This window comes from Hoplias malabaricus, chromosome 14 (assembly GCF_029633855.1).
Source record: "Hoplias malabaricus isolate fHopMal1 chromosome 14, fHopMal1.hap1, whole genome shotgun sequence".
In the NCBI taxonomy this organism is placed as follows: Eukaryota; Metazoa; Chordata; class Actinopteri; order Characiformes; family Erythrinidae; genus Hoplias; species Hoplias malabaricus.
The window spans coordinates 22,610,830-22,634,063 of NC_089813.1; the positions used below are offsets into that span (position 1 = coordinate 22,610,830).

A 23,234-nucleotide genomic window follows, 5' to 3' on the forward strand; every position below is an offset into this window, starting at 1 on the left:
TTCTGCTTTATATGTGTGTGTGTGTGTGTGAGAGAGAGAGAGAGAGAGAGAGAGAGAGAGAGAAAGATTGAGAGGGAGACATTAAATGTGATCTACATTCTGAGTTCAACAGTAGTGATGCTGTGTTTACAATACTAAATAAAACTTCTAATACAGTAAAAAGAAATAAGGGGATTCTTGACCAAATTTAAAAATAAAATCAGTTTCAGAATTATCATAATGTTGATAGAGAGAACGAATTAATAAATTCTATTCTAAAATTTCAAGGGCATTTTGAAAGGAAAGAAAGAAAAGATATTGGTCTGTAGGTGCTGATGTCCAAGCCTTCAAGAGTTGGCTTCTTTCCCATGGGGACCACTTTAGCAGTCTTGAAAGTGCATGGCACATGTTTATGACAAATGTGATGAAAGGAAGGAGGTTTGTAGCAATCATCTGAAATAATGTGAATGGAATAGGGTCTAGCAGACAGGTGGCTACCATTACTGTAGCAATTGATCAAGAATTGTGTTGACCCTGCTCACAGGGAATATTCCTACAGTACTGAGTAAAATTAACTACTAGGTCGAATAATGTTGTAAATAAAACATTTTAATCTAATGTCCAAAGAATGCTTGAAAGATATTTGTAAATTATATTTCTGTTGGTATAAGCTTAAATATTAACAATAACCTAATGTTTTAATTGCAAAATTTAGAGGATTTTTTGGACATTTTGTCAGGACCACAGATAGATTATGGAAAAATATTTTCTGAGGAGGATAAGCTGGGTTAGGGATAGATTAGGCTTAGATAAGGGTCAATAAAGTCAATCCATTATTTTTTTCAATCGTACAGATCCAGTTGTAGTAAGTATCCTTTTGTAATACAATTAAGAAGCCCTTTCAAACAAGCTATAAATGTGGGAAGAAAATTACCATCTTCCTAACATTTATATATTTCTTCTCTTTTTCTTTTAATATTTTTCAGAGGTGGCCAAAATATTGCCCGATTCATTCAAGCGAAATTTTAAGGACCCCTGGAGACGACCCCACTTGCTTATAAGGGAAGAGAAGAAGAGGTAATCACCAGTGGTGGACAGTAATGAAGTAAATGTAATTTGTTACTGTACTTAAGTACTTTTTTCATGTATCTATATTTTAAGTATTCCCATTTTGGGTGACTTTATAGTTTAACTCAACGACATTTCAAAATCAAATATCTTACTTTTTACTCCACTATATAATGAAAATCATCCATCCATCCATCCATTATCTGTAACCGCTTATCCAATTCAGGGTCATGGTGGGTCCAGAGCCTACCTGGAATCATTGGGCGCAAGGCAGGAATAAATCTCCTGGCTCCATACAGCTCTCTTTGCTGCACCATTGTTAGGATAAGGACAGATACAGTTGGATCACTGAAACAAGCGAACCGAAGTTTTTCTGCCTAAAACCAAGTTTAAAGGAAAGCTGACTTTTTATTTTAACTTTTGTTATTTTGTATTTGTCAGCAGTGCCTACTATTTATTCATATTACAGGGTTTAGTGAACTGTAGATGTCATTCATCACTCAAAACCAAGTGTAAGAATCAGAAAACCGGTTCTGTCCAAAAGACAAATCCAAAATGCAAAACAGTATTAAGCAAGTCAGAAAAGCTAAAAACATATTTAAGAAACAGATGGCTAAAAATTGCAGAAATAGCTCAAAAAATAGGCCTTCATTGCAACTATGAAGACAAAACAGAGAGGTTAAAGGAACTCTATGTATTTCTTTTTTACCTTAAACATACAGCTTCAAAATTATTGTGATGCCTCACTGAGCTGAGAACAGAGCCTCGGTCAATACTAATCCTCACTCAGTAATGCAGAAACTGCATATATTTCCTGTGTGTTCCCTCTCATTGTTGTGAGTCTTTTTTTTCCATATTTTTTCTTTGTATAACCTTTTAATTTATTCTGTGATATCCAAACCAATGTCTGAGGAAATCTCTGGCTGGAATTTTGCTGCTGTTTGCAGTTTCTGTAGCATGGAGGAGTTCATATTTATGGCTTTCGGCGGTTCAACTTGATCAATGTTCATCTGACTGCAGACCAATCACACTCATTGCGGTCTGCATTGATGCAATGTGTAGTTAGGGTGTTTTAACACCTGCACTTTTTCGTCTGGTTAAATCTAACTCTGGTTCATTTTCACCCTTGGTGCAGTTCACTTGGGCATGTGTGAAAGAAGTAATTGCACTCAGATGCAGACCAAGACAACTGCACCGAGACCCTTGAGGGGAGGTGGTCTTGGTCCGGTCCCAAAAGTACTTTGGTGGGGTTCGTTTCTGGTGAGAATGTAATTTCATGTAACCTCAATCTGACCCAACAATAAGGTATACACTGCAAGTGAGTGCTAAATGGCATCCATAGCCCGAGTGTGCTTTGCGTATTGGATGCAATAGGCAGGTAAACAGAGAAGTGGTAAAAGTTTAGCCGCTAATCGAAATAATGGATCAGAAATGCACTAGTACAGAAATCAGGACCTTCTTCCTGTGTTTACATTCTTGCTCCCGCCTCAGTTAAGTCTGACTAGTCAGTGGTGAGAATATCTTTGTGGTTTTTGGTGCGGTTGGATTTTTTACAGTGTGTGAAAACAAACACTTTTATGAGCTTGGACTGATTTGGACCAGAACAAATGAACTACAGGTGTGGAAACACCTTTAGATATATTTCTAGAGGGGTGCAAGTCAGGCTATGATGTATGGTTCAGTTCAATACTTGCCCTACGGTGTGGGTGTGATGCAGAGTCATAAATTGGGCTTAATACTCAGGAGACAGCGACCTCAGTTAGTTTTGGAGGGGAAATAACTTGGATGTATAAGACAGCTGATATAACATTCATTGTAATTAGTCTTCTGTAACAACTCTTTCTGTTGTGTTCATAAGTGTCAGACTAATTAATGACATTCTATTAAAAGACCAGTGAACCAAGCGTTATACTAGATTCTTTTCACCTACAATGCATTTCTTGTTGATTATGCATGAGTCTTATTACAAAAAGTATAATAGGACATTAGAACTATAATAAATCCTGGTACTTTTACTTTTGTTACCTAACTACATTTGAAGGTAAATTTGTACATTTACTCAAGTGGAGATCTAAATTGAGGACTTACTGGAGTAATATTTTACTCCATTTTATGTGGAAGTTTATGGTCATAGTTTGGAAGAAAGGGATCATTCTAAAAGAGTGGAGAAGAGCAGATGGTATACTTATCCCTAAGGAGAAAGATGCTGTGGGTATAGAACAGTTTCAGCCTATAAGTCTTCTTAAAGTGGAGGGTAAGATTTTCTTTAGTGTGACAGCGTGGAGACTTGCTGGTTATTTGAAAGCAAACAAATGAATAACAAAACAAAAGGCTGGGGTTTCTGGCTTTACAGGATGTTTGGAACATAGCAGCATGATCTGGCATCAGATTCAGACAACATAGAAAGAGAGTAGAGATCTACAGGACATTCAGTTTTGCTTTTTTACAGGGGAATTTGTTACGTTATGGCAGAGGTTAGAAATATGTATAATGGCTGGATGTAAGATTTCATCATTAGCATTTATGATGGCAATGAATGTATTAATCAGGCCCTCTAAGTCGTAGGCGGAGAGAGGTTGCAAGATGGTACTAGGCTTCCCCCAATCAGGGCTTACATGGATGACATGATGACCCTGATGACTACTGTGCATTGTACACTGTGGTTGCTGGGGAAGTTCAATGATAATCCAAGGTTGGCTAGGCTGAAAGTTAAACCAAGCAAGTATAGTCTGTCGATTGTCAAAGGAAACTTGTATAGGAAAGTTTTTGGATGGAAGGAGAAATGATTCCTACAGTACTGGAGAGACCAGTGAAGAGTTTAGGTAGATGGTATCATTCAAGATCTAAATGATACCAACCAAGTTGTGGGAATAAAGACTGAATTGGTGAAGGCTATAAATAGCATTGATAAATCATGTCTGCCAGGGAAGTTGAAATTGTGGTGTCTGCAGTTTGGCTTACTACCTCATATTAGATGGCTGTTGACAGTTTATGATGATTCGATCACAGAAGTAGAGAGGATGGAAATTGTTATAAACAAGGCTATAAGGAAGTGGCTAAAGGTGCCACAGTGTTTAAGTAGTGTGGCATGGTATGGGAGAGGGCTACTGGAGCTACCACTCACAAGTTTATTTGAGGAATTTAAATATGCAAAGGTGAATCATGAAATGATCAGCAGCATCACAGGCAAAACAAGGCCAGTGACTTTGGTGGGAGAATCTAGAGAAGCGGAAGGTCACTTGGCAAGAATTGTGGGTGATGGAGGCAAGTCGTATTAAGTTTTTGCTTAGAGCAAGTTATGATGTCCTTCCAACTACACAAAATCATGGACAGTGGGTAGGTGAAGACCCTAATTGTAGATTATACAGGGGTTGGCACGCTATCTATCTACGCTATATTCTATCAGCTTGTAAGGTTAGTTTGTCGCAGGGGAGGTATACATGGAGACATAATCAGGCGCTAAGGGCTTTAGCATGTTTGTTGGACAGCAAACGCTTAGAGGTAAATGCAATAAACTGCAGGTCCCAGAGTACATTGCATTAACTACATTGAGGCCAAATATGGTGCTGTACTCTGAAAGTAAACGGAAAGTAAACAGATACTTCATAGAGTTAACTGTTCCATTTGAAGATGCAGTAGACGAAGCATTCGAAAGGAAGAAGCTGAAGTACGTAGACTTGGCGGCTGAGGTGAGGGAATGTGGGGGCAGGCACAGGTTAGACCAGTGGACATTTTAGGGGATTTGTAGCCAAGTCTGCCATATCCCTGCTTGTGCAGTTCGGCATCAGGGGCCAGAAACTAAGGGCAGCTGTGAAGGAGTTATCAGGAACAGCTGAAAGGTCTAGTCAGTGGTTGTGGATAAGGAGAACACAGGCTAGTTGGAGAAATGCACTGTAGAGGTGCTGTTGTGGTGGTGGTGATGTAGCATGTAAAGATCACATGGAACTGGTGGCACTGAGCATGCATTAACGGTGAGAGTGGGGCTAGATACAATCTTAGTCACCGGGGGGTCAGTGTGGCTAGCTTGGAGGGGGTGGGGACGGTAGACTTTACTGTTGAGCCTTCTGGAGGTGTTGTGGGCTTAATTCAGCAAAATATTGACAAAGGGAGGTGCCTACCTGCTGACCTCTGTGAAAAGCTAGTGATGCAGTGGGTGGTTTGGGTACTCACGTGATGGGCTCAATGTTAATGTTAAGGGTAGCTGATTGCTGATCGGATCATAAACGGCCACAGCAACTTTAGGGTGCAGCTGTAGGATTGGAACAATAGAAATTATGTGGCTGCCAGTAGGACGAGAGTGGGGTGGGCCATATGTGAAGCTCTAATGGATTGGCATAGGATATTTTACATCTTATCTTGTGTATGATTATAATTACGTTGAGTATCTATACTTTAACTCATGTCCATGGTTTGTATACTTTGCCCACCAATGGTAATGACACAATTTCTCTAACAGTCCTCATAGTTTAATGATATGTTTAAAGGTATACTCCACTGACCAATCTTATTAAAATCACAGTTTATATGCATGCTACACTAATACAATTATTCGCATGGGCAGAGTACCACTTAGTATTCACATCACTGGTGTTTACTTTCATCGAGAGGAAGGCATCATGCTTAATTCACACAGAGTTAGAGTTAGTTCCCTAGCAGTCCTCAATATTTTAAAAGTATTTTAGCTATAATCTGTCTGTTTAGTAAATGTAGTTTTAATAAGCTTGAACATGGACCACTCTTGAAAGCACTTTGATGTTGAAAAATATTGACCTAAGACAACCTGACCAGACATCACACTGCCCATTATCTTAGTAATGACATGGAACAATGTGACACACATACACACACACACACACACACACACACACATCTGAGAGACATGTGTTTTGGGGAGGGATGTATCCTTTGAGCAGATTTACTGTTAAAACTCAATATCTGTGTTTTGACTGAGAGCACAGAAGAAGGTTGTGTGCACACTCTTATAATTGGGGATGTGGCTGTGTTCATAAATAACTAATCACATTCAGACTGATGTTAAATAGTAGTCATTACACACCTGCCTTCAATTAAAGTGAGATTTTTATTATGTTTACTTAAAGTTGCTGGTCATAAAATTAGGATATCTCAGTAGTTCCATTCAAAAAGTGAAACTTGTATATTATACTCATTCAGTACACACATATATTTCAATTGCTTATTTCTTTTAATTTGATGATTATAATTGACAACAAATGAAAACCCTAAATTCAGTATCTTACCAATACAAAAAAAGGATTTTTAGAAATTCTAACTGAAAAGTATGAACATGAAAAGTATGAGCATGTACCTGTGCACAACCCAAGTTATGGTCTTAAACACATTAAGAAAGCGAGCAGTTCTACAAATTAACTCTTGACGAGGTAATGACCTCATGAAGCTGATTTAGAGAACACCAAGAGTTTGCAGAGCTGTCATCAAAGCAAAAGGAGGCTACTTTGAAGAATCTACAGTATAAAACATATTCTGATTTGTTTAAAACTGTTTTTGTTTACTAAATATTTCCATATGTGTTCTTTCATTGTTTAATTTTCCTTTATATTTCCTAAGTCCTTTATATTTATTAACAATGCAGAAAATAATAAAAAATAAAGAAAAACCATTGAATGTCCAGACTTTTGACTAGTACTGTACCATTACAATATGTGAAAAAAGATGTGGGCATTTAAAACATTTGACTGGTACTGTATGTTTGGTGCAAATACAAGCCTGCACATAACCAAAACACATAACATGCTGTATAAATGCTGGTGGTAGCATTATGTTCTGAAGCTTATTTCTTCAGCTGGAACTGGGGCTTTAATGAAGGTTAGGGCATCATGAACAATTGCAACTATGAGACCCAAAGCATACCTCCACATCAACCATAAAATGGCTTCACCATAAGAAGATCAAAATTCTGGAATGGCTTGGTCAGAACCCAGAACAAAAACCAATAGAAAATCTGTGGGGTGACCTAAAGAGGGTTGTGCACAGGAGAAGCCCTTGCTATCCGACAGATTTAAAGATCTTTTATGGGTGAGATCACTGTCTGTTTGCAAGAGTGCAAAAACGGCACTAAGTCGAGCAAGTCAGACTCAACAAGTTCATAGAATCAAGAAAACCGAACGAAAACAGCGACAGCGAGAGCAGAAAATCAAGCACTGTGCTCGCTTCCTGTAGCTCTGCGCTCTCGTTTTACTGCGTGCTCCAGTTTGTTCCTCGCTTCAAAAATTTGAGTTCGCTTCTCAAAAATCTGCTCGCTTCTCGGTTTTAACAGGAAATACATCACAGATTAAATACCTGGTAACCTATTCCCTACATGGCTTGTGGCAAACTGCAAACGGCACTTATATCTTTCTTTCAACAATGGTTTTCTTCTTGCCACTCTTCCATAAAGGCCATAAAGATGTATGGAGTGAACCACTTATAGTTGTCCTGTGGACAGATTCTCCCACCTGAGCTGTGGATTTCTGCAGCTCCTCCAGAATGACCATGGGCCTCTTGGCTGCTTCTCTAACCAGTGCTCTCCTTGCCTGATCTGTCAATTTGGGTGGACGGCCATGTAGGTAGGTTTGCAGTTGTAGAATACGTTTTCCGTTTTTGGATGATGGATTGAACAGTGCTCCCTGACATGTTTTTATGATCTAACCCTGCTTTAAACCACTCCACAACTTTACCTCTGACTTGTCTGGTGAGTTTCTTGGTCTTTATGATGCAGTTTGTTCACTAGTGTTTTCTAACAAACCACTGAGGCCTTCATAGAACAGGTGTATTTATACTGAGACTAAATAACACACAGCTCTATTAACTAATTAAGTGACTTCTGAATTCTGAATGGTAATTGATTGCGCTGGATTTTATTTAGGGGTAACAGAGTAAAGGGGGCTGAATACTTTTGCACATCACACTTTTCAGATTTTTATTTGATTCAAATTTTAAAACCATGTATGATTTTCGTTCCACTTCATAATTATGCGCTACTTTGTGTTGGTCTTAATCACATAATCTCAATAAAATACATTTAATTTTGCGGTTGTAAGGTGACATAATTTGAAAAGGTTCAAGGGGTATGAATACTTTTGCAAGCCAGTGTATAAGGGTGTGCATATTAATGCAGCCATGTTATTATAGGTCTTTTTTATTTACCCCACTAAAGATTTGTTTGATTTTCAATTGAATTTTACAGAATATATGTCAAATTGTAAGTGGAAATATTTCTGAAAAGAAGAAATCTTGTTCTCTTGTTCTCTTGTTTACAAAAAAATAGACATTTTAAAAGGGGTGTGTAGACTGTATATACAGTGTATAAAGTATCTGCTTTTCATGTGTAATTGTTCTGTGTGTTGCACTTTTAATAATCGAATGAAAAAAATAGTTTCTGGAAAAGAGCTGTGTTAGTCCTGTAGGGATTTTGTTTTTTCATGGGCATAAGTATACATGAACAAAGTTTTTGGTGAATTAAACATACCAAAAATTATTTTTTTATATCTTCCCAAAGACAAAAAATTGTCTACTTTATTTTACTAATATTGTTCGCCTCTCAATGTAGAATGGGCAGGCCTTCAATTGGTAAAGCTTACATAACCTTTAACCTAGCCAGTCACAAGGCTAACATGGCTCTATCTTCAATCTTGCCTTTGAGCCTAGTCATAGCCAGTTTCACATGGAGTAAACCCTGCATTCTTTCCAAGCTTCACATGAAGTGAACCTTGTGTTCCTTCCATGCCTCACACTGAGTAAATCTGGCACTCATTCCAAGTCTCATGCCGATAACCACGGGGCTCGTTCTGATTCTCATAGCATGCACTATTATATTGTATATCGATATATAGGCTAGTAACTCCATTACTGGATCAAAACCTGAGTAAACCCTAAATATCTGTGAAATCACAGCCGCAATTCAAGTAAAGGCTCAAGGCTGTGTGTGCTGTCATGGATTTTTCACTAGAGATAGGGGGCAGTTAGTAATCCACATTAGCAAGAATATTAAGACCATGCCCACCTACAGAGATTGGACAATGGAACTGAAACACCTGGTTTTAGACCACAATAATATATTAGTATGGTGTAGGGCCTCCTTTTGCGGCCAATGAAGAGTCAATTTGTCTTGGGAATATACAAGTTCTGCACAGTGGTCAGAGGGATTTTAAGCCATTCTTCTTGCAGGATAGTGGCCAGGTCACTATGTGATGCTGGTGGAGGAAAACATGTCCTGACTCGCTCCTCCAAAACACCCCAAAGTGGCTCAATAATATTTAGATCTGGTGAATGTACAGGCCATGGGAGATGTTCAACTTCACTTTCTTGTTCATCAAACCAATCTTTCACCAGTCTTGCTGTGTGTATTGGTGCATTGTCATCCTGATACATGGCACCACCTTCAAGATACAATGTTTGAACCATTGGATGCACATGGTCCTCCAGAATGTTTCGGTAGTCCTTAGGAGTGACACGCCCATCTAGCACAAGTATTGGGCCAAGGGAATGCCATGATATCTTACTGGAATTCTGTGAAGCCGCTTTGTGACAACATCAGTTGTGAAAAGCGCTATATAAATAAATTTGATTTGAATTTGATTTGATATGGCAGCCCTAACCATCACTGATCCACCCCCAGGCTTCACTCTGGGCATGTGGGGAAAACAGTAAAGGTGGACTCATCAGAGAACAATACATGTTTCACATTGTCCACAGCCCAAGATTTGCACTCCTTGCACCATTGACACTGACGTTTGGCATTGGTATGAGTGACTAAAGGTTTGGCTATAGCAGCCCGGCCCTGTATATTGACCTTGTGGAGCTCCTGACGGACAGTTCTGGTGGAAACAAGAGAGTTGTGCACATTTAATTCTGCCGTGATTTGGGCAGCCATGGTTTTATGTTTTTTGGATACAATCCGGGTTAGCACACGAACACAGTTAATCTTGTTGGATGTGTTTCATCCTTCTTGGTGGTATGCTGACATTACACTGGATACCGTGGCTCTTGATACATCACAAAGACTTGCTGTCTTGGTCAGATGCGCCAACAAGACATGCACCAACAATTTTTCCTCTTTTGAACTCTGGTATGTCATCCATAATGTTGTGTGCATTGCAAAATTTTGAGCAAAACTGTGGTCTTACACTGCTAATTGAATCTTCACACTCTTACTGGTGGAATATGCAATTAATGAAGATTGGCCACCAGGCTGGTCCAATTTAGCCATGAAAGCTCCCACACTAAAATGACAGGTGTTTCAGTTTCATTGTCCAACCCCTGTACTTCTCAGAGAGATTTGATGAGTGCATTTTGGTGAATATTGAAGAGAGTTTTAGAATTTTTCTGGTTGGTATTGTCTATTTAAACATTGCAGAAAGCTTCAAATATCACTCATTTCAGTGTATTATATATATAATAACTAATCAGAGTCCTACTCTTCTAAATATTTAAATCACAGGGTCAGATCCAGGTAATGCAGGTAATCAAGGCTATAATTGGCCTTACATTCTGGTTGGGTAGGTAGGCCCCCACTCCCCCATCACTGCATATGGTCCTTGATATATAGCACAGGTGTCTGTCAGGTGATGTGAGAGATCTGGAAGTAGTCTCATCTGACCTGTTAAACTGCTCAGTTACATCAGTGGCAGTATAGAATATAGCGGTGGACTTTCTCTGAGGAAGCACATGTGTGCATTAACACTCCCAAGGCTGATTCACTGTATGTACTTGTGGGAGATACTTGTGTGCAGCAGTTTTCAGATTTAACATCAATATATGACAAGTAAATTTCTGCATGAGTACATTTAAATTTTATAACATGAAATGGCTTTCTTGGGACACAAACTTACCACCAGCACACACACACACAGGATTAATTGGTTTGAGGTCCATTTGAGCTAAACAGTCCCATGCAGGATCATCCTGCTGTGAAAAAAAAAATCAAAGACAGGGTCTAAAGCAAGATGCTTCAAAGTAAGCAACATGAGTGGGGAAAGCTACAATGAGGAGACAGTAGCATATACTGGATGGCTATATAAAAGAGACTGTTGCTCTATTTGAAACTGTGCCCTATTCACTATATAGGTTTCCACCATTTTGTATTAGTGCCCAAACCAGTGGACAATTTCAGTACACTCAAACAATTCAAAGATGCACCGCAAAACATTAGCAGATATTAGTGGACAGCTGGTAACTATAATGAACTGTGCTGTTCAGTAAAAACATGCATGGTGTATGTAATCTGTACTACACTTCTGAATTCAGTTCCCTATAACAGTGCACTCACATAGTGAGTAATATAGGGATCAGTATATAGGGAATCTATACACAGTGTCTGAGTCCTGAAAAAGTAACAGGAAAGTTACTCCAGAGTTGGGAAATTTAATGAGGAAAAATTTCCTCCTCCTGCATAGGCCAGCATGTTGTGGAATATACATGATTGGTTGTAGGGTTTAAGAATTTTGCAGATACTGTGGGGCCAAACAAATAAGACATTTATGTGTCAAGAAGAGAATTTTACAGTCAATGCAGCATGTTAGTAAAATAATGGAAAATTAAGACAAATGAAAAAATGAAATGAAAAAAAAATGAAAAAAAAATGAAAAGTGAACAAATGAAAAAAAATTTAAAATAAGCCTCAAGAAATCTTGGACTATGCTAGCAAATATGAAAACAAATATCAATTTGAATCTAGTTCTATAAGCACATATCAAGGTTGAATTCCTTATATTCCTTTGAGTGCTTTTCCAAAATTTAGGAGGTATGAAAAACCAGCTGCAAGTCATCCTAGGTTTCTGCAGTAAAACTGCCCTGCCTATTCTGGACAGATAAGACCAGCTGTAAGTTATCCAAGTGTTTGCAGTAAACCTGCCCCATCTATGTAAAGTATTCTTGACATATTGTAATGCTCTAACAGATCAGTAAAATACTGGGGTCAGGTCATTAAGAGCTTTAAATGGCTTAAACAAGACGTTAAGACAATCCAGGTCATAACTATAAGCCACTGTAAACTGAATAAAACTGGAGCGACACGTTAAAATCTTATCTGGTAAACATTCTGGCTGCTGCACTCTGAACAATTTTGAGTCCATTTAAAGAGCCAACAACCATTCACTAAAATATCTGTCTTACCTATAGATATATCAAAGCCATGTTGCTGGGTGCTATTTTCCAGACCCATTTCAGTAGACTTGTCTACTGATGTCTTACAAGCAGATAACATTTTTGGAAGCAGTTGAAAGCAGCTGTTTGACTGTAGTGTGGGAGAAGAGAAGACAAAGGGGAAGTCAGGGGAGGAAAAGACAAGAGGGGAGAAGAAAAGATGGAAAATGGAAATAGGAAAAAGCTGTTGTCATAAGTACCATTCTTTTTGTCTCAGGCCTTGCTCAGAATCATAACATCCGTGTGTAAACCTGGCATTTGGGATTAAACATTCTCTGTTTCTCTCTCTGTCTCTCCCCTGCAGTTACTGTGTGTACATGCGTGTGAAGCAGGTGAGTTCAGCATGTAGATTGAAATTGTGGAGCACTCAGCTCATCCAAGAGCGGTCTGTGTGTGTTGAATGTCAGAGTGATGCTATGGCAACTGACAGTCGCTGCCAAGGAGATGGCCTGCAGAGCATCAGGTGAGCTTAATGAAAACACACAGAGAGAGAATGAGAGAGAATGAGAGAGAGAGAGAGAGAGAGAGAGAGAGAGACCACTGTAAAAGCTTAGATCACTGAAAAGAAAAGAGAAAAATGTTCTTAAATCCAGGCTTTAAATCAGAAATCATTACATTGTTCTTCCATCTGGCATATTTCTGAGTGAAACAGGACATCAGTCTTTGAACTGGCTGGCTTATTATTATAAATAGAGAGGGAGGTAAAACATGATGTTACCACTTAATGTTATATTTCCAAGTGGGGCACAGTAATTGGATTTAAATCAGAGATTTCTCACATACAGAAAAGTCACTATTAACACTAATACCTGAATTAAGATATAAAAATTATTATTTTTCATACATCGGTGAAGTAAGAATTGTTTTTTATAGAATATATATTACTATTACTGCATAGGTTCAAATAGTCTTTCAAACATTACCAATACAAACAAACAGAAAAATAAATGAATAGTCGACCTGGTCTGATTTCATTTTGCCACATGCACTTGACCACATCACACATAATGTCTACTCTTGATCCTAAATTCTGCATACACTGTGAATGAATATAACATCAGAAGTGACCCATATTTATACATGATCAACACCTTGGCAGTTTGTCAGTCTAAGCTTTATCAGTTTTTGACTTTGGTTATCATCTTCACATTTCATCCATCATGCAAAATAAAGGATAGTTGGCACTTGGAAAAAAGGGGTATTCTCAAAAAATCACCACAATTTGCTTTTATCTCTCCCCTTAGGACCTTCTGGGCAGCAGCATCAGCACCAGGCTGCTATGGATCTTGGATGAGAGAATCTTCAAATGAGAACTGTCACTGTCCCCGTTACTCACTATTGTTTGTCTGAATAAAACATTTTTTCAAATTCATGTGTTGAATAAAATAGCAGTTCTCAGAAAGCTAAATGGGATCTTTAGAATCTGCTGTTCTGGGAACTGGTATTCTTCTGCCCTTGTATCGTGACTAGAATTCACACAGAGCAGCACCCCCTTTCACAAGTCATGTGTTATATAAAAAAATAAGCAGTAATGGTGTCCATGTACCTTCCAGTTTTTTCGTTTCTGATTCTGATTTCCTTCTGATTCTAGAAAACCGAGAGAGGCCCGTTTTGAATGATATAATGAAAGGTTCACTGACCTGTCTCTGTTCTTTGAGAGTCAACTCCTAATCACTAAATATGTTTAGACTTCATTCTGCCTGCTCTCATTGTGCTTTTTTTTGTGCTGTTCTTATATCGCAAGATTAGAAATGGAAAACCAAATAAGGAAATTTACACATATGTAACGGCCACATAATCTACATTTCACTGGGGGGGGAAAATATTAATTAAATAAAAATCAATTCCTCCTTTTACTTCTTACCTCTGTAACTTTACTATCTACCTCCAAAGGCACTTGTCTTAATGCTTTGCATCTCTTATGTGGATGTCACGTTATTTCATGCCTTTTCTACTTCTGTATACATAGTCAGTGTATGAACATTTTGTATCATTTGCATTTGAATGAGGCAGTGCCTTCTGGTTGCAGTTGCTTTTGAATGTGCCCTTGCACATTAAGTGCTGATATATGTGAAATACATACACTTGTTTGTGTGTGAACGTTTCTTCTAGTCCTTGTATCCATTGTGTATTTCACTCCTTTTAGGAGCTTGATCTTCTACCTTATTGTAGTTGTTAATTCCAGCTGTGATATATTGGAAGCATACTAGGCTTTGTAATGACAACATATATGCCCAATATTTTATTTAGCATTATAAAATTAATGTGTGCCAACACATTTCAGTACACTATACAGTACACTGAGTTTAAAGCTCTGTTTAAATTTTCACATAATGGCAAATTAAAGTTACACTATATTGCCAACTGTTTGTGGCAACCTGCTCTCCAGAATATCTTTAGAAAAGGAAAGGAATGAATAGGGTGTTTGTTCTTGATGTGCCACAGTCACAAAGCTGCAAGGCATAATACCTCTTTAATCGACACTTGCCTTTGAGTAGAACCAACATATCATACTTTCTTGCTTTGCTGTATGGATTATACAAGCTGTGTGTGAATAATTGGATTTTTGTGTTCACGATGGGTTGAGTTCACTTTAAAATAACTGATTTCACTAAACATAAGGAGTGACTACAAATGGTTGGCTATTAAGTGCATTTTAGATTCTTCATCTTGTTTTTTTGTGCTTATTTTGTTTGTCAATTTCATCTTTTGCAATTTATTCATAATTTTTTGTTGTATCGTTATATTTTCTTTTCTGTTTTCTCTTTGTGTTTGTTTTCCTTATCACCTAATAAATGTCTTACATTCCAGTGTTTTTAGGTTGTCTTTAGAACCTGCTGTTTTCGTTTTCCTTCTCTTCAGCTGGATCTAGGGAGATAAGGTGCTTAAACTCCCCCCGTACCACTATTAGGAGCTGGCGACAGTTGACCAAACCAGATATTAACTCTAGCTACATGTGGTTATTATAGTTCAAAGAGGTAGCATGTGTATACACTCACATGTGTACACTCCAAAATACGTTCATCTCTAAACATGTACTTTGAGGCATACTTGTCATTCTCAACATTTCTTTCAGACAGACAGCGAGTAGTGCATTCAACTAAAGATATAGAGCAATTTTACCTCAGTTAGGGAGGTAAAACTAATTTCCTGCCAAAATTAAAACTGAAATTAAAACAATAAAATGTACATGCAAACACCGTTTTACCTTTAATATTTCAAAATATATGTGCAAATATGACAAAATTAAAAATAAATGAAATAACTTCATTTGCAATTTCATTTTTCACTCAAGTATGTGTCAGCACTGACAAAATAAAAAAAAAATGTCACTTTCAAAACTATGCTGGTATTTCATAGTCAAATCTAAAATGAAAAAGCTAAAGAGGAACATAAAATTCAAACATCACTTTGCCTTTGCTTTTTCTTCATGAACGGGATAATAGGTCAAAATGAAAATAAAAATGTAACGTATTTAGGTTTTCATTTTCAAATGCAGTATGCAACAAATTAGAGAAAATTCAAATGAAAGAATAAAAGTCAGTGATATTTTAACATTCTGTTTTCATTTTCATTTCTAGGCTGAACAGTATGCAAATACATGCTGATTCTTGCATGACCCACGCCGAACTGCTGGGCGAAGCCTTGGCGATAGCAAATCCGTACTATGGTTTACATATTAGGACATCCTCAGACCTCAGCGTCAGTACTCAGGCATTGAACTCAGGCATCATTCCTTGTATGAAACGACTTCAAGTCTCAGGAAAACCATCATCATGCCCCAGAACTCTAATTATACATCAGGTGTATATCTAATTGTACATCAGCCTGGTGTAATTATACATCAGGCTTCAGAGCAAACAGCCCCGTATATATATATATATATATATATATATATATATATATATATATATATATATATATATATATATATAATATTGAACAATAAAAATAAAACGTAAGTGTAGTCTTGAACTTGAGGAATAAAAGTGGAAATCTTGTCATGAGCTCCCTTTTAACAACACTGACATCGGAAATGCTAATGTGTGTCCAATATTGAATATAAAAACCAAGAGGCTGTGTTGTCAGTGGCATGGACAGCGCTACTGTTGTTGGATATTCTGATTGTGTTTTGTCTGAGGGAGTTTGGTCTGTGGCTGTTTGCTCTGAAGCCTGATGTGTGTGTGTATACCAAAATATATCTTTAGATTCTTGTGAGAGATGCATAAATAACAATAGGCACATTTTTGAGGCCCAAGCCTTTTTTTTCTGTCCATTCACGCGTTCTGCCATTCATATGTTAACAACATTTTAATTCGGCAGCTGTCAGTAGATGATTAGCCTCCAAGAATATGTGTGAAAACGCATTGTTTATTATAAACACAGAGCACACGTACAGAATTCTTTTCATACTGAGGAAGAATCTTCATCAATTTCCAAGGAGGTTCTTCAATTTTCAGTGAAACAGTAGTCTCACTTGCATAGTGGGGACCATGTCTCGCGTTTGAATGCCTAGTCTCCTTGTGAGGAGGAAGAGGCGAGGCCTCAGCTGCAATTCATGCATCAGATGCTGCCTTCTGCAACATCACGGTCTTCCCAGAGGCCACAGACTTTTCCTTTCTAGTCAGTGTAGTATTCACATTGGTGCCATGAATACCGGCTGCACACATGTTGGTGCAGGTACATGTGCAGGTTGAGATGGAATAGATGAGGCATGCTTATGAGGAGGTAATCGGACAGATTCAGGCTGGTCAGGTGTCCATACAGGGTTACATACAGACGAAGCTGTTGTATTCGGATCAGTCCTCAATGCAGGACTTTGTGACGAGCCATCAAAACAGGTTCACATGCAGGGGCTGTAACAGACACAGAAGAGAATGTCAGAATAGATGTATGCACAGGAATTTTAACAGACCTGGACAGGACAGATGATGATGCTTTAGAGACAGGAATGCGCTCCACTGGAACAGTCTTTGCCGTTCCTGGTGTTTGAGTATTTCCAGCAGGAACCTGTGAGTTCAAAAGGACAGGTGAAGTAATCGCGCCAGAAGCTGGAACTCTGGCAGAAAGTGAAGAAGTATCCAAAGCAGGCACCGTTTCATGACCTATAACAGATTTCGCCCTCACAGCAGCAGGAGCCTCAACTCAAACTAGCAGAGAGGAAGCAGACAGCAAAGGCATGCTTAGACTGAACAACAGAATCGGCTGCAGTCATTTTAACCCTCTTGGAGTCTGAGGCCTTTCAGCCATGTCTGAGGTGATCTGACATGCCTTGATATTTTAACAAAATTGCGCCTACCTAAAAAAATTGTTGCTCAATACTGGGTGTGTTTGGTGTGGTGTCGACTTGCTGGCAACCGGTCTGATCTGGCAACCCGTTTGGCTGTTCCTGTACCCGTTTAGAAGAAGCTGTTTTGATCGCTCGGTATTTCCTGTTTACTCGTTTCTACTGTTATTTCTGTATTTATATCTGTTTTTATAACCTACTAACCATCCATAGATCTATCTTTTAGATTGTCTCCGCAGGAATATTTATTAAAGAGGCACTAAAACTGCCACCGGACCCTGGAGTAACGTTCTTGGTGTAAGTTACTAAAATCAAATAAAAGCGGTAAGTACCTGCAATTCCATGGCTACTACTGGCTGTTTTGCCTGCTCAGAGTGTGGCATGTTTAGTTTAACCCCCTTTTCCACCTCTAGCGACAAAGATAGTGGTTGTGTTTGTACTAAGTGTCAGCTAGTTAGCTCTCTGGTGGATAAAGTGGACCAGCTAGAAGTGCGCATCCGGAGCTTATTGTCAAGGGATAAACAGCGAGATTCAGTGTTAGCAACTCCGGGTGCCTTAGGGAGAGTTAGCACCCCCACAACTCCGGCGTTAGAGCCCTCACAGCGGGGTGAATGGGTGACGTCTTGGCATCATAGCCGGAAAGCTAAGGCACCCGTTGAGGAGCCTGTTAAGAGTGCTCTGGTTATAGGAGACTCTATTGTTTGACACACGAAATTGGCTACTCCTTTAGGGGCGCCAGCAGTAACAGTTAGCTATTTATCGGGAGCCAGAGCGCCGGATATTAGTGGCAACCTTAGACTGTTAGCTAATAGGAGATATTCGAGGGTAGTCATTCATGTAGGGGCCAATGATATTCGTCTGCGGCAGTCTGAGGTAACTAAGGGTAATATTACAGAGGTGATTAAACTGGCCCAGACGATGTCCGATGCCGTAATCTGCTCTGGTCCCATACCAACGCGGCGTGGCGACGAAGCTTACAGCAGACTTTGGGCGTTAAACTGCTGGATGTCCAAGTGGTGTTCCAAAAATCAAGTGGGCTTTATAGACAATTGGTTACGTTTCGAGGGCAAGCCTGGTCTTATAGGTAGGGATGGTATCCACCCCGCGCGGAAGGGTGCTGCCTTATTTTCTTGCAGCATAGCACATAGTCTTTTAGTTAGTCAGCAGAGTAGTGTAGACAGCTGCTGACAATCCAGAGCCGGGACAAGGCCACAGACAGACAGGCTAAACCGACCGTCTGTGAACTGTCTTGAGGCGTCACCCAGGTTCAACTGTATTGAGACTGTGTGTTTCCCCCGAACTAAATGTAAAAGTAGAAAAACAAAATCAGCCTGTTTCAGCAACCTAATCAATATTAAATCATACACAACACCTAGCAGCAACACCTCAGAACTAAAATTTGGGTTACTCAACATAAGACCACTAAAATCAAAAGCACTCATCGTAAATGATATTATAAGTGATCATAAATTCAATTTTTTCTGTCTCACGGAAACGTGGGTTAGACCAAATGAATATTCAGCACTAAATGAAGCCACCCCCCTAGGCTATAATTATGCACATAGCCCAAGAATATCAGGCAAAGGAGGTGGAGTATGTGTAATTTACCAAAATACCCTAGAAATTAGTCTAAAACAATGTGACACCTTCTCTTCTTTTGATGTTCTCTCCACTATTATTACAAATCCGGTCACAAAAAAGGACGTATTTTTATTATGCAACATTTACAGACCACCAGGACTTAGAATTTCTGAAAGAATTCAGCGATTTTGCTACAAACCAAGCGGTGTGCAATCATAAAGTTATAATTGTAGGAGATTTCAATATCCATTTTGAGAAGGAAAGTGACCCACTAAAAAAGGCATTTACCTCAATCTTAGACTCTATTGGTATTACTCAAAATGTAACAGGGCCTACACACTACTGCAGTCACACTTTAGACTAAGATCTGACACTAGGTCTTAACTACTGTGTAAAAGACGTGAAAGGCTGGATGTTGCGTAACTTCCTCCTTCTAAACAGCAACAAAACAGAGGTCCTGCTTTTGGGTCCAAAAGTGGCAAGAAATAAATTATCAGATTTAATTTTAAATCTCGCTGACTTTCCAGTTAAACCTGGTTCAGCAGCAAAAAATCTTGGTGTCATAATTGACCCGGATTTATCATTTGATCAACACATAGGCAGTATCACTAGGACAGCTTTTTTACATCTTTGCAATATTGCTAAGATTAGAAATGTCTTATCCCTTCAGGATGCAGAAACATTAGTACATGCCTTTATTACTTCAAGGCTTGCCTACTGTAACGCACTACTGTCAGGATGCACCAGCAACAATTTAAGATAACTTCAACTAGTTCAAAATGCTGCAGCCTGGGTCCTCACTAAAACTAGAAAATTTGAACATATTAGCCCAGTTCTATCATCTCTTCATTGGCTGCCTGTTAAATTCCGCATTGACTACAAAATTTTGTTATTAACATATAAAGCTCTACATGGGCTAGCTCCTGAAGACCTTCAAGATACAATTTCCTATTATGAGCCTCCACGTTCACTCAGATCACAGACTACTGGATTTTTAATTGTTCCCAGATCTCAGAAGGCCTCAGCTGGGGGAAGAGCCTTTTCTTATAAAGCCCCCAAACTCTGGAATGATCTCCCAGAAAATGTTCGGGACTCAGACACAGTCGCAATCTTCAAATGTAGGCTAAAAACTCATTTGTTTAGTTTATCATTTGGTAGCTAATGCTCCCCCATAGATAAAGGCGGCAGATCCGGGGGGTGCATGGACACAGGGAATTATAGTAAACTGAGACGCTGGTGCTGTCGTCCCGCCGCTTCTCGCGATCACTCAGGTTTGTTGACGGTGGAGCGGAGGGATGCCAGTGTTTCAGGATGCTCCCATGATTGTGTGTCCTTCTGGTTCTCTCCTTTTAGTTAAAGCTGTCATAGTCAGATCTGCCCGAGTCATTAGCCACACTCTGGAAATTTTCATATTTTCTACTTTACAAACACAAAACAGTTCAAAACGAATTCCATCCCTTTACATCTTTCCGAGTAAACGACTGCCCACCTGTCTGTCTGGACACTGATGGATGACTGTCGAGTTCCTCCTCCACGCTTCAGATCAGCTGCCCATGCTCCTGCAACCACCAAGTGCCTTGAAGCTGCCCCTACACTGAAGTTCTCACGGACTACTAACTATTATCACCAGTAGATTGACCAGAGGAGGATGGGTCACACCTTGTGAGCCTTCGTTCCTCCCAAGGTTTCTTCCTCAGCTGGGGGAGTTTTTCCTTGCCACTGTCGCCCCTGGCTTGCTCAGTTGAGGGTTTTACATTTTGTTATTACATTTCATGTCAAATGTTGTCCTACTGGAATTCTGTGAAGCCACTTTGTGACAACATCAGTTGTGAAAAGCGCTATATAAATAAATTTGATTTGATTTGATTCCCAAAAAGCTACACATGCTAAATACATAGAACACACATTCACAAAACAATAATATACAGCAATAAACAGTCCCCACTCAAACAACATTCATTACAAACAAAACCAAAACAAACAAACAAACAAAAAAAAATAATAAAACACAGTAAGAAACTGTCGGAGTCCTGCTTGTACACAAAATGGGTAGTACGGCATTCTTCCAGCCCACTGCATTGCAGGGTTCCCCCCCCTCCAGCCAGCAGATGAGATGGGGCCACCCGCTGGGTTTTACTGTCCCACAGGAAGGCATCAATACCTGCCTTCAGTCTGCCCTACAAAAACATGAGCATAGGCAGGACTGCATCAACACTGTTCCTTCCTACATTAATACCTAATATTTTAATATGATCCACTTTCTCTTTGATTGGCACTGTACCATCCAAGGATGCAGCGGATCCCAGACATAACAATTTCGACTTACCTGTATTCAATTTTGCACCTGATGCGCTACCAAAGCGACTCATGAGCTCAAGAACTGTAACAATGCTCTGAGCATCCCTCATGATCATGGTCGTGTTGTCAGCATACTGGAATACCAGGCTAAAGGTACCCTTACATATCTCTCCTTCTACTTCTTTTTGAGCTCTGCTTCTTACCCATGCCCCTTTCCACTTCCGGTCCTCTATAATTTCTAGTTTCTGTTCCAATTGTGTAATTTTATCCCATTCTCTCTACCCTCCTGCCCTTGCTCTTTTCAAATCCTCCCTGATTTTATTTCTTCCCTTTCCCTCCAGTGTTTCAACATTGCCCCATACTTTTTAAAATAGGTTTTAATGTTGTATTTGACATTATCCCACCACACCCGTATGTCCTGATAATATAGCCGACCTGGCCGAGAAGGATGTCGTTCACCGCTAACTTAAAGTGATTCGTTCAAAAAGGACACATTCATAGCCCACACTCCAGGTGCCCTCTCTACATCATTCAACACCACCTTGATGGAGAGAAAGGAATGGTCACATACCTGACAGACGTCATCATATCGATCCATCTCTGAGGACATAAAACAAGGTCTATTCTACTTTGCTTGAGAGAGCCCTCTACCCGCTGTTTTCAGGAGAAGACTCTCACCTGCATTCCTCTTTCTCCACACAACAACCATTTTTCATTCGGACATCAGGACCCTGAGTGCTGCTCTTCCTGTGTCCGAATGAAAACGCATCCCCTCAGCCAGGTCTTCTCACCCCTATACAGTTTTAAAATCACCTACAATGGACACCTTGTCCCAGCCTCCCAACTTCTGATTGAGAGCCTGGAAGAAGGTAGCTTTCTCACTTTGTTCATTGGGGGCATGTAGACTGACTAAAAGCAAAAAACTTACCACCCTGCCAGAAATATCCACCCCTATACATTTACTTATTTGAACATGGAATGCTTTATTTGCCTTTTCATAGGAGCCCCCCCTTGTAAGAATAGCAACTCTATCTCCCAACCCACCAAACTATTAAATAATTCCCCATCCCATTCCCTCTGTACTCTGTCCTTCGTCATAAGTCTGTTAAGAGTCCACTCCTCTTCTTCCCTCGAACTGTCCGTTGTCCTCATTACGGGACAGAGATGATATTTTCCTCCTGCACATCCTCATCGCTAGCACCTTGTTGCTGCTGTTCCCGATGCCCTTGTGACTGCCCCTCCCTTGGTGTACTTGTTTATGTCTTCATAGATGCAGTTAATAAGGGCCCTATTACACCCTTATTAACTGATCTGGATCAGTTTTTCCTCTGGCAGATCCGCATAACAGTCATCTACGGATAGCGGATCGAATCCTGGTTCAGTACGGGTTTGTCACGCCTTCTGTCAGTCCTGTCAGTCTGTTGTCCCCGCCATGTGCTTTATTTGCACATGGCTCTGTTTTGTTTATGTTCTAGTCTCCGCCTTTGTCCCGCCTCCTCGTTGACCCGTCCTTCTCGTTATCTGTCTCAGGTGCGTCTCGTCAGTGTCTTGTATTTAAGTCCCCTTCCTACACTTCCTGTTTGTTGGTCATTGTTCTATTGTTCCGTGTATCCAGTCAAGTCTGTCGTGTTCGTTAGTCTCTCCGTTGTTAGTTTTCACGTTGTCGCTGTATTTCCTTTGTCGTTTCGTTCTTTCGTCTGTCTGTCCCGTTAATCCTGTTCTACTCCCCGTGTCCCGTTTATCCTGCCTGGATCCCCGTTTCTTGTCTTTTGTTTACAGTCTCTTTGTTTTGTTATTCTTTGTCATTAAAAGTATCTGTGCTTTAGCGAATGCGTCCGCCCTCAGTCAGTCCGTCCCTCGT

The 23,234-nt window shown here is 39.6% G+C and overlaps 1 protein-coding gene across 1 annotated transcript in view; it reads left to right on the plus strand.

Annotated features, from left to right (window-relative positions):
* The window catches only part of si:dkey-178e17.3 (somatomedin-B and thrombospondin type-1 domain-containing protein), a 39,371-nt gene extending 24,380 nt beyond the window's left edge, over positions 1 to 14,991 (plus strand). Inside the window, exons 3-5 of the mRNA XM_066644614.1 lie at positions 966 to 1,056; positions 12,512 to 12,670; positions 13,452 to 14,991. Of these exons, the coding sequence (XP_066500711.1) occupies positions 966 to 1,056; positions 12,512 to 12,670; positions 13,452 to 13,557 (356 nt within the window). The 3' untranslated portion in view covers positions 13,558 to 14,991. The remainder of the gene's footprint in view (positions 1 to 965; positions 1,057 to 12,511; positions 12,671 to 13,451) is intronic.
* The last annotated feature ends 8,243 nt before the right edge of the window (positions 14,992 to 23,234 follow it).